General features: G+C 38.0%; 1 protein-coding gene and 1 non-coding gene across 2 annotated transcripts in view; both read right to left on the bottom strand.

The window, feature by feature from the left end:
* Positions 1-388: 388 nt before the first annotated feature.
* GNAI3 (G protein subunit alpha i3) overlaps positions 389-12,020 on the bottom strand; it is a 31,487-nt gene continuing 19,855 nt past the window's right edge. The window contains exons 6-9 of the mRNA XM_089514849.1: positions 6,970-7,099; positions 6,273-6,426; positions 1,643-1,853; positions 389-1,557 (exon numbers count right to left, since the gene is read on the bottom strand). Coding sequence (XP_089370975.1) covers positions 1,663-1,853; positions 6,273-6,426; positions 6,970-7,099 — 475 coding nt within the window. The 3' untranslated portion in view covers positions 389-1,557; positions 1,643-1,662. The remainder of the gene's footprint in view (positions 1,558-1,642; positions 1,854-6,272; positions 6,427-6,969; positions 7,100-12,020) is intronic.
* Positions 10,187-10,326, bottom strand: LOC149316129 (small nucleolar RNA SNORA57). The gene has a single exon (XR_016280767.1). It is a non-coding gene; the product is annotated as a small nucleolar RNA SNORA57 (small nucleolar RNA).

The raw sequence follows: 12,020 nt of genomic DNA, 5'->3' as shown, positions 1-12,020 counted from the left end.
AAATAGCTATTGTAATATCCTGCAGATACAAAGTGCCTCCAGCCTCAGCCATATTTGAATAAACCAGGAAAAGGGGATGTGAGCTTGCCAGATGTTGTCAGACACCTCTCATTGTCAGTTATGTTGGCTAGAGATGAGGAAAGTGTAATGAACATCTGGATTGCTACATGTTCCTCCCCCCTCCCCCATAGTATGTCTATCAATACTGTGGAAACCTGGTATCAAAATTATTCAGAAATGAATACAAAAGTTCCAGAAGTATTATTACATGAAAGGTTAGTAACATCAGTTCTATTTTATCTAGCTAAAATCTTTATTTGCAGAGGGTGAAAATTCAATTAAGAGATACTGACAAAGATTTCTAAACCACTTCTAGAAATGGCTCCAATAAAGTTAAGAACATTAAGATTTTTAACTCACTATTTTAATATTGCCAATAACTACATCAGGTGGAAACTGTACATGACAAATTGGAAAAGAGTTTCAGTGTAATGGTTTCAGCAAAGTAATGTACTGACTCTGCTTAAGAACATCACTACAGTAAAAACAGTGGCAAACAAGAACTTGGCACCACATTTACAAAGTAAAGGCATGCTGTTTAATACACAGTTTCAAAATCTCTGAAGACGAAAGGCCCTGGTAAATGCAGAACAAATTGCACCGTCTACAAAATTCCCCACTGGTTTAAGACCAAACACACACACAAACAATTAAGTGGTCAATTAAGTAGCTTTGCAGCAGCACATACTCTCCCCCCTATTTGGAATTTGACAACTCACCTTTCAATTGGAAGCCACCATGGGCAGTTTATATAAGCAGATTTCCACCTTCTACACCAGCAGCACACTCTGAGATTTGGTAATCAGCATAAACCAGGCTAACCCTCCCCAACTTTTTAAATCAGGAAAAGCCTGTCACCCTGCTACATGAAATCTATCTTTGGGGGAAGGGAGAAAGCCTTACAGTGTATGTAAGCAGAATGGTAACAAAGGAGACATCAGAAGAAGCCACAGCTTTAGCCATAAGAATTCTAAGGCCCTTTTATGTAATTGCAGTAATATTAAGTTCTGACCACACCAAGGTTTAAAAACAAAAGGTTCCTGCTAAGAGGAATACTTTCTGCATGATCTGGTCACATGTGCATAGTTAAGTGTTTGTTTTTAAAACAAGACTGTTTGCACATACAGAAATAAAATTTAGTTGAGATACAGTTTTGACAGAAAACCCTTAAAAACAGCGCAGAAGTGGCTTATTAAAGAAAGAAAGCTACATATTGAAGTTCTGGGATATCAATTTCGTAACAGCTGTACATTTATGAAACTTTGCAATAATAGTGATGCTTAGATGATCAAAACACCACACTTAACAGTAGTTCCGATTTTTGGATTCTAACTTCAGCATCCCATACCAATAAAAAGGTTCCTAGTACAGATGATTGTGCTAAAGAATGCAAGGATTTTCCATGCTGTTTTCATTCCCCAGTCCTGTTCATGCTTGTAGCTGTCCCACGAGGCAGCAAATAAACAGTCCAGTTCATAAAACACTATATCCTGAAATCTGAAAGAAAAAAGTTCATATTAAAGTCTGGTAAACATTTGTACAATGCTAAAGTTCAGAAAAGTTTGCAAAGCTCATAATTTACCTTTCATGGTCACTCTCCTTTTAGTAGAGTCCACATTCCTTCAGGTTGTTTTTAATTATAACATCTGTAACAGCATCAAAAACAAACTGCACATTCTTGGTGTCAGTGGCACAGGTGAAATGAGTGTAAATTTCCTTGGTGTCTTTTCTTCGATTGAGATCTTCAAACTGGCACTGAATGTATGCAGCTGCTTCTTCGTATGTATTAGAACCTAGAAAAAAGGATACAAAATGTAACAGCCCTCTTGATGGATCAAACCAGAATGCCTGGTCCAGCATCCTGTCACTTTACAGTGGCCAAGCTGATACCCAGAACAAGTGGGCTATACCCCTCTCTTGTGGTTGTTTCCTAGCAACTAGTAGTAGTAGTAATAATAATAATAATAATAATAATTTTTATTTCTATCTTCCCGCCTCTCCCCATGGATCGAAGCAGGATCACAACAAGGTTAAGATCACAAAGTTAAAATTACAACAACATTAAAACCACAATAAAATAAAAACATAAAACCTAAAAAACATCAAATCTAAAAACAATAGTATTCATCAATCAAGGGGCCAGCTAGACTCGTTCCATACCAATGATCTTCATAGGAGGTCAGGAGGATAAGCACGGCAAAAGAGTTCTGTCTTTACCGCCTTCTTAAAGATTTCTAGAGATGTAATAAGGTGGGTCTCTTCTGAGAGTCCATTCCAAAGTCTGGGGGCAGCTATACTAAATGCCTTCAGGGAAGTAGAAACATGTTTGGATGATGGTATTTCCAACAAATTCTTCCCACTTGTTCTAAGAGTGCGGGGCGGATTATATAGGGAGATGCGTTCCCGTAAGTAACCCGGACCCAAGCCATATAGACATTCTTCTCTTTTCTTGGGTGGGTGGGTGGATATGACTGAATGCATATATAGAGAGATGCATACACATACACACCATGACTAGCAAATAATTTATGCTAATCTACATTACTTTTAAAGGAACTTCAAAGCTCTTCTGAAGTATCTGTTTTTAGGGACTATATTTTGTTCAAGTACACTATTTAATATTAATAGTGATTCTTCAATACATTTATTGGAAAAAATAGGCTAAAGAAATGCAGTTGCATTGACAGGACACCTTGATAGTGTATGATGTAGCTCCATCTCTGATGTTAAACAGAGCTGTGATTGGTTAGTACCTAGATTACCTGGGAACTAAACTATGGGGCCCAAAGCTCTTTCAAGGAAACATGGGATAAAGCAACCACAAAATAAGCAACCAATTAATATTAAAGAAACAAATGGATGATAGGATGCTTTAATCATGGTACAGCAAACAGATGAATGCACTGAGAAAAAGCAGCAAGGATTAGAATTTTTGTTTGTAAAAGGGTAGAAAACAAAGGCTGACAAGAAGCTGTAAGTGTTTAGGGATCCAAATGAAATTTCCATCATATAACCTATCGCACAATTAAATGTGAACCATTTCTGAAAACTCAAAATAATTTCAGCAACAGTTTGCTATATTTGCATGGAGTGGCCACTGCTTTTGAAAGAAAATGTTCTGAAAACATTTATGAACACAATCTGCCTGGATTACAGTGATCACTGCAAAGCTTTAATTCTCTTTAATTTAAAATCCCAGTTCCATGATTTAACTTTAGACACCAGCATAAACCATAATTACAATCACAAAGAAATTTGCTAGCAAACAGTAAAACAATGACAATCAGCATTTTTTTTTTAAAAGGGCATATATGACCATGATTATATGTTGCTGGATTTACACTCTAATCTTTCTGCAATGACAGGGTGCTTAAGCCTAATGAACTGGATCCTACCACAGTAATAATTAGACTAGACCCACTGAAATTCAGTGCATTTATTTTAATTGCCTTATGCAAAAGCACTACAGATGAATAATGTGGTGGTGTGGTAGTAACAGGAGTGACCTGGAAAAATGGAGCTTGTCATGGTACAGAAAGGATCAGAAATTATACCAGGACAGAGCGTATGTGGTTTAGCAAAACACAAGTAGCAGCACAGAAAAGATCAGGAATTAAACCAGGACAGAGCTTACGTGTTTAACATAAAAGAAGTAGCAGCAAGAAACAGGAGGAGAACACAAAAAAAGGAGATGCTTGCATAGTGCATGCTCACTCAACTTTATGAACACACCCTACTGCAATGCGCTATGTGCCTGCAGCATAAAGATGGATAGGTGGTACAGAGGAAACAAGAAATCTTAGCTATTGCTTCTATGAAAATCAGGTGCTAGACATGTGACTAAATGGATGGTCTGAGGGGAGGAGGAACTGACATGCGCCTGTTCCTCCTTCTACCCCCACACCTTTCTGGGCCTCTAGCTGCCTCCAGAGAAGCAGCTGGAGCACAAGAAAGGTCTGGGAGGAGGAGGAACAGGCACATGCATCTGTTCCACCTTCTCTGCACTGGGTGCCTGGCCAAATGGAGTTGCGTGCCACCTGTGGAACGCATGCCATAGATTTGCCAGCACAGGCTTAGAGTAAACAGTGCTGCAGCCAGAAGTGCTCTTTACTAGATACCAGACAAAATCAAACTGGACCCAAAAGTTCCCTTGTTTATTTGGTGTTCAGACAGATGAGAACAACAAGAAGAAGCTCATAAAACACTGAAAATACTGTATGCTTTATTCACAAAAGCACTTCAATTTAGTAGTTACATCTAACAGACTTTAAGGGTAAGTCCTTCAGAAGCAACCAAAAAATCTATCTTTCAATTTTTAAGAAGAGCAATGTTTAGTAGGCACTTGGACTGAGACTCAGTGGGCAGTTTAAACAAGATATTTTAAAATGAGGATGCGTAATTTAATCTCACCCTTATGTTAAGAACTTCATAACATTAAGGCAGAGTTGCATTTTTTGAAACTGTATACTTTCCTCTGATGAAGGTTGTAACATTGTAAGCCTATCAGGAAAAACAATGTATAGGAAATGCTTTTGTGAGCTCTCTTTTCTTTGGCTTGGAAATGGTGATAATGTTCTCCATGATTCCCCCACCTCCTAAGTTCCAGTCACAAGTTGCCAGCTTACTTCCTCTACCATCAGTATGCCAATATGTCAGCTTGTAAGGTGTCACAGAACATCCTGTTCTGGGAAGCTTCTCCATTGTCTCTCATTTTTGTAAAACTTTTACTCTTTTAGATTTCATGCTAGGCAGTGGCTCACCTGCACTTCCTCTTTGTAATAAATTGGAGACAACTGATTTATTAAAAATAATAATTTTTAAAATCAAGTTTGAATTTAACTGAAAAGACTTAAGTCTCTTTAAGAATTATGTTCTATCCTTCCAGTAAACTGTTCATCTGAAAGTTCAGCTATGCTGTTTGAACGTTTCATAATAGCTGAATAATTATCTTACAACAGCAGAGAGTTTCATGGCAGGTGTAGAACTTGCAGCAGGCTAGCAGAAAAATTATGGCTGCCCAAAAAGAAAAGCCACATTTCTGAACCCCTGTATAATGTATATGCACTTGGTTCTGTATCTATTAATTAGCAGTTGTTGGACTATCACAAGCAAGGGGCAAAACAGACTGGTGGCAAAGAGCAGCCTCCAGCCGCTATAGGCCTGGGATCACAGTGATTGCACCACCCATTCTCAAAGCAGGCCACCACCACCACAGTGCCAAACAGGCCGCCAGCAGGACCGATTTTTTATTGCACCTTTTCCCGGTGACCTGGAAGTGGCTTCTGGCCACTCTGGGGGCATGCATCATCTGCACACCATGCCCCCTAAGCAGCTGTAAGCTGCTCCTTTTTGCCCACCTGTTTTGGGCCCAAGACTGCCTATTAGTGGGAAGAAACTGTGTGGTGACTTGAATGAATACAAACAAATAAGACACACTCAGACTTCAAACCATATATGTTCAAATTCTTACTTTGTGAGGCAAATAACAGTGTTAATGAAGTTAACAACGAAGTGTTACAGTGTTAATAAAGTTAACAATGAAGCTCATAATAGATGCCATAATTGCAGGATGGTACAGTGGACCCTTGTTATATGCTGGGGTTTGGTTCCAAGATCCCCCGTGTATAACAAAATCCGTGTATGCTCAAGTCCCATTAAATATAATGACTTAGCAAAATGGTGTCTCTTATAAAAAATGGAAAATCAAGGTAAATTTATACTTTTTGGAACATTTTCAAACCGTGTATGCTTGAATCCGTGTATAAAAAATCCGTGTATAAGAAGGGCCGACTGTATTAAGAGTATCCTCTACACCAGGCATATAAATGGGGTACAAAATCTTTCAATACTTTGAGAAACCACCACTTTTATTTTGCATATAAATATATTTAAATGAATTTCATCACATATAAACAAAAGAATAGCGAAATATTATATTAGATATCTGCTTCCATCAGGAAACATAACCATGACCATAAAATAGAAGAATATATTGAAAACAGCACTAGTAATACGTAGAGCTACAGTTAGCCTGATTTCACCAAATGGGAATGCTAGTACACACATTTCTATATATTTAAAAGGCTATATAAAAGATGAGCCAAGGAAGAAGGTTGTGTACACATTCACAAACATTTTTAAAAAATAACAGGACACTTGCTTTTATTATGTTGGTCATTCTCAACATATTGTTCCTACTATCTTGATTTTACCTGGGTATTCTGGATAACAAATTGTTAGTGGGCTCCTCCTTATCTTTTCCTCAAACAGATCTTTCTTGTTCAGGAAAAGAATGATCGATGTATCTGTGAACCACTTGTTGTTACAAATGCTGTCGAAGAGTTTCATACTTTCGTGCATACGGTTCTGGATGGGGGGGGGGGAGAACAACCCATATTGAAACAGTTTGACATACTTAAATAATTAGAACAAAGTTGTAATACAAAAAATGTGAATTATTCAATTTGATGTCCAAATAAGCAAGTACTTCAAGCAAATAGCTGGATTCTATTGTAAAAAAAGTCACAAAAAGATCCTGAATTCTCCATAATTTCAGCTATTACAATTACAAATTTCCTACAAAATGTGACCCACTGCCTTACTTATTTACTGTAATGAAATTCTACATTAATTTTTGACATATGATTCAAGATGGTATTTTGGTTTTCATTACCTGTCAGTTTAAAAAGTTACACAGCTACCTGTCAATGTAGGAAATTTGAGGAAGCATACAAGAAAAAAAAGTTTCCATACCTTAAAATATGATTACCATTAGTAATTTTCAAGGCAACCATACAGCAAAATAAGTCATTTTGGTGAAAGTTTTTCAAACAAACTATACAAAACTTCAAGTTAATTTCTATTATAGTTCACATTATGCAGAAAATAAGGAACTCTATGGCTACATACCATTTCTTCATCCTCAGCAAGAACAAGGTCATAATCACTGAGAGCTACGCAGAATATAATTGCTGTTACTCCTTCAAAGCAGTGAATCCATTTCTTACGTTCTGAGCGCTGACCACCAACATCAAACATCCTGGCAGGAAGATAAATGACTTGAAGATTGTGCCAAAATAAGAGTAAAGTTTGCCTCCTCAGTGCCATCATATGTACATAACAGGCCTTCTTTGCCTCTAAAAGAATCTATGCATAATGCTCAAATTCACAAAAAGGCCATTATATTGACATTAAATGTCTGCAATATTGTCCCTTTCTAATCTTTTCTACCACAAATGTTTCCACAGAACAAGACGATTGTTTCTAGAGAAACAAGACTATTTGCATGACAAGACTATTTGCCTAACTATAAATGTCCTAAGATATACACCATCCTTTACTGAGTGATAAAATAACAGATGACGATTTGGCTATTTTAATGACTGTGCACATATTTTTGTGTGCTTTTATTGACATTTTGTAACTGTATTGTTTGGTTTTATCTGTTGTAATGCCGCCTCGATCCTCAGGGAGAGGTGGGAAATATAAATAAATAAATATTATTATTGTTTAAATATTTGAAAGGATGTCATATTGAGGGAGCAAGCTTGTTTTCTGCTGCTCCAGAGAACAGGACCCGGAACAATGGATGCAAGCTACAGGAAAAGAGATTCCATCTCAACATTAGGAAGAACTTCCTGACAGTAAGGGCTGTTCGACAGTAGAACACACTCCCTCGGAGTGTAGTTGAGTCTCCTTCCTTGGAGGTCTTTAAGCAGAGGCTGGATGGCCATCTGTTGGGGATGCTTTGATTTGGATTTCCTGCACGACAGGGGGTTGGACTGGATGGCCCGTGCGGTCTCTTCCAACTCTATGATTCTATGATGATGATTATTTTTATTAACTAGCAGTAACAGTAAAAAACATTTTCAACAACAAAGCAGTTATGGTAATTATGGATCCCATGATAATCAGGTGAAACTGTCAGCAATAGCCACCATCAATCATGGCCTCTCTAGCACTCAAGGGTGCCAAACTGGGATATAGGCAATGGTAATTTCAACCAGCAAGGGATTAAGTACAGGCAGAAGCATGGGACAGATGCCACTCACCTCCTTTACTCCAAATATATATTGCAGAGGTTGGGAAACTACTGATAATATAGGGCAAATTTAATAATCTTAAGGAAGATTAGTGTACCCAACTGCATATATATTAAAATGCATCAAACCATATGCATAATTCTAGAAATTGTCCAAAGACATCTACTGATTTATACTACTTTAATTGTGACTGCCTATCAATACATATAAGAAAACCAGCATCTCCTGCCACAGACTAAGAGCTCTAAGGGGCACATGATCTAGGAAATCTGAAATAAAATCATAGTATCACAAAAGGAGTGACACCCTGTAAGTAAGTACAGTATATACTTCTACATTGCTATCTCTATAACACAGATGTTGTAGCCTGCTTCTAACTACACCATTAACTGAAAAGAAACCATAAATTTAAATGTTCAATTTTTGCAATGTGAATTCATACATTCTTTAATGGCAGACAACACTGAAAGAATTTTTTTTATTGGAATACATTGAAAGAAGAACACTGCCATGGTGACTGATATACAGGTATTTCTCATCATATTCTCTCTGAAATACAGAGAGACATTGCACAATGCACAAATGGAATGCTATGCTGATAGTCTGTTTAGCATCCTTTCTGTTCCCAAGCAGCAGAGCACATGAATAGCCTATAAGCACAGTGTTCCAGTAGCAACTTGTTATACCATATTTACATAATCAAAACTGCTCTAAAATCCAAGATAGGTGGTTGCTGTAGTCAAGCTAATCTGCCATAAACTTTTATATACACTACTGCAATATGTTTTAGTGTTTTGAGTTTCTCTTAATCAGTATAACCCCAGAGCCAGCTAAAAGATATGACCTTATTTTATAAAAGAAGTAACTTCAAAAGTCACCTAACTGACTGACAACAGGCCCAACATGCAGTCCACACCCTCAAAGCCTCCTACCTTACAGCTAACTCTAACTTAAATTAAGAGCTACATAAACAAGATTACTTATAGAACTGCTCCAGAAATTCTTTAAAAATTAGGGGAATTCTCCTGTGTGGAGAGACAATTATATTTTAAGATTCTCACCATTGCAAAAGAAGTGCTTTGATCTTGAGACAGAGCTCTCTATTCACCTACATTGTTGTAATGTAAGTAAATGTAAGTGTGCAGTCACTATAGGAAGATGTAGAAAGATACAAGCCACTCACTTCTATGCTCAAAAACAGCAGCTTGCATCTGAATGTGAGTAACTATTCATCACTGAGTGTACAGGCACATTACAGAGGTCTAATGGCATACCTAAAATGCATCCAGTTATACATGCTGAAATGATATCATGGGATCTATCTACCCGTTCAGTGCAAGACATTCTGCATTTAGCAAGACTCAGATATTCACCAGCACAGAAAAACGAATCTACTTTCAATTCCATCCCATCAGCTGTACATGAGGGTAGCTGATGCATACAACAAAACCATCGAACGGATGAACTTCTATTTAATCATATTTTAATCTTAAAGTGACTCAACAAAATTTTAGATGAATCTTTTACTAGCTGGATTCAATTTGTCTGCTTATATCTGCAGGACTCAAAAGAAAAAAATATAATGTTGTTTTCAAAAACTATTTTGAAACACACACCACACTCCCTTCGACTGAGGTTTAATAGTCAGACCATTAAGCTGCACTACAATTCACAGCTTTCTACTGGACCAGTTAGAGTTGAGATAATACTGCAAACTAAAGGCAATCTCCAGCAAATCCCCACCCTACTTTCAGCTGACAGGAAAACAGTCAGTTCAGACCCCTAGGCAGGAATCATTTCTCCTTCTCCCAGCAGCCTGCTATGTGGAGTGACAGAGAAAGAGAGAACAAATATATGGCGGGGGGGAGTGGCCCCACCTCTTTCTCGCTCTGGTCCTGTCCAGAGCTAACAACTTAATTAATTAATTAAATTTCTTGCCCCCCACTCCCAATGCTGTGTAGGAAATACTTTCTCCAAAGTGCATTATAGGTCAAATCATCCTCTCCTTGGAAATGGTAGTATTCATTGCTTGACAAATTGCTTTTGCAACATGGAACAGCCCCTGAATGAACATACAATGCCACCTTTGGCCCAGTGCTTGAGGACAGAACCAGCAGATGGCAAACCACTGGCACCAAAGACAGAATACTGGACAGGCATTCCTTTCCCTCCAGTCATTACAGAGCCAGGCACGGCAAGGCCTGAGCCTGCCAAGAAAAGGAGGCATTACTCCCAAGGGAACGTGACCCTCAACAGAAAAATGGTACCCTGCCCTGGGTTAAGGAAGAGAGAAAGAAAATAATTTGAAAGTAGGCTGAACAAGTTCAATATCTGATTCACTGGAATAGGCTGAAAATGGGCAGATATGTCAGTTATTCTGCATTTATAAAGCACTTTAGCACACCCATTTCAGAGAGCTTGTCTCATTTATGTTCTATATATGAGACACTACCATTATACCAACACTACCAAGAGGCTCAATTATGGGCCTAAACCCAATTGTTGATTTCTGTTAGAGTAAACACAGTGCATCAACAGAACTTGACATGCTGACATTTGTTAACATGTCAGGCTCCCACTGACTCAGTAGGTTTACACTAGTTGGAATTTAAGCCATGGCATTTTTTTATCCAAGAGCCAGTTTGGTGTAGTAGTTTGAGTGTTGGACTACGACTCTTTGGAGACCATGGTTTGAATCATCACTCAGCCATGGAAACCAACAGGATGACCTTGAGCTTATCAGACTCTGTCTTAGAAGAAGGCAATGGCAAATAAATTTTGCCATAAAACCCTATCACAGTGTCACTACAGGTTGAATATCCCTTAATGTGAAGGATAATTAATGTCTGATCCCACCTTAACTGCCATGGCTTCATTTTGTAGAATCGCAGAGTATGTAGTTTGATAAAAAATGGTTAAACTCTCTGTGAATTATAAATATCCGTCCCTAAACTGCCACTGGGCAATCTTGGGCAAGTAAGAGTCTCCCAGCCTCAGAGGAAAGCAAAAGGCAAACTCCCCTGAACAAGGATCGCTATAACACACACACAACCTTTTATCCAAGCTCATTCTGTGATTGCCCTGACCAGTATTCAAAGTTCAGAACCAAATTTAATACTATTTAAGATTTTGCTATATCTTTATAAAAATACATAAATATTGTAAACATTATCCAAATCAAATAGAAAACAAGTACAGTTAAAAGCCGGATGTAAGTGAGCCATGTCAGCAGAAATCGAAACAGAAGTAGTAACTCACTGCTCCATGTATCAAATTATTTATCAAAACATTATGAAATACCATTTCTTTCTATCAAAAAGAGGTTGAGATAATGCACTCTAACAAGTCTAGTATTGCGCACACAACCAATTTCTCTAATACTATGGTGACAGGCAGGGATATATTGTGCTTCAGTGCATCCTCATGGCTGGCATGAAGGATGAGAAGCAGAAGGAATTCATACTGAAAGGGATACTGCTTAGATCACACTGATTACGTTAGTGTGGGCACATGCTTATAGGAGGGGCTTCTTACATTTTCCTTTTTCCTCATGCAGAATGTCTAACATTTATGAATTCCATGAGCAGCAATGCACACCATGGAAACTTGCATTAAGAGGGCTGTGAGCTCTTGCCAGTCCCACTCATTCTGCGTGATATATTTTACTAAAATGTGAGACTTGCCAGAAGTTATGACAACAGAAGAGCCAAGAGGTTTCAAAAGATAAACTTAATAAGAATATGGCAATTCCTAGAAGGACCTCTCTAAAGAGGTGGTGATAAATTACTATACAGAGGAACATGAGGTATAAGTTACCCACCCTGAAACGGAAAATACACAGCCTCTGAAAATACATATCAAGCACAACTGATGGCAAGCACTGTAAGAGCTGTGCATGCTCCTTGCCAATGTTTACTG

The sequence above is a fragment of the Sceloporus occidentalis genome, unplaced genomic scaffold (assembly GCF_023333645.1).
Source record: "Sceloporus occidentalis isolate IW3139 unplaced genomic scaffold, rSceOcc1.0.p SCAF_3, whole genome shotgun sequence".
Classification (NCBI taxonomy): domain Eukaryota; kingdom Metazoa; phylum Chordata; class Lepidosauria; order Squamata; family Phrynosomatidae; genus Sceloporus; species Sceloporus occidentalis.
The sequence above is the reverse complement of the archived record's forward strand: the minus strand, read 5'-3'. Positions and strand labels throughout refer to the sequence as shown.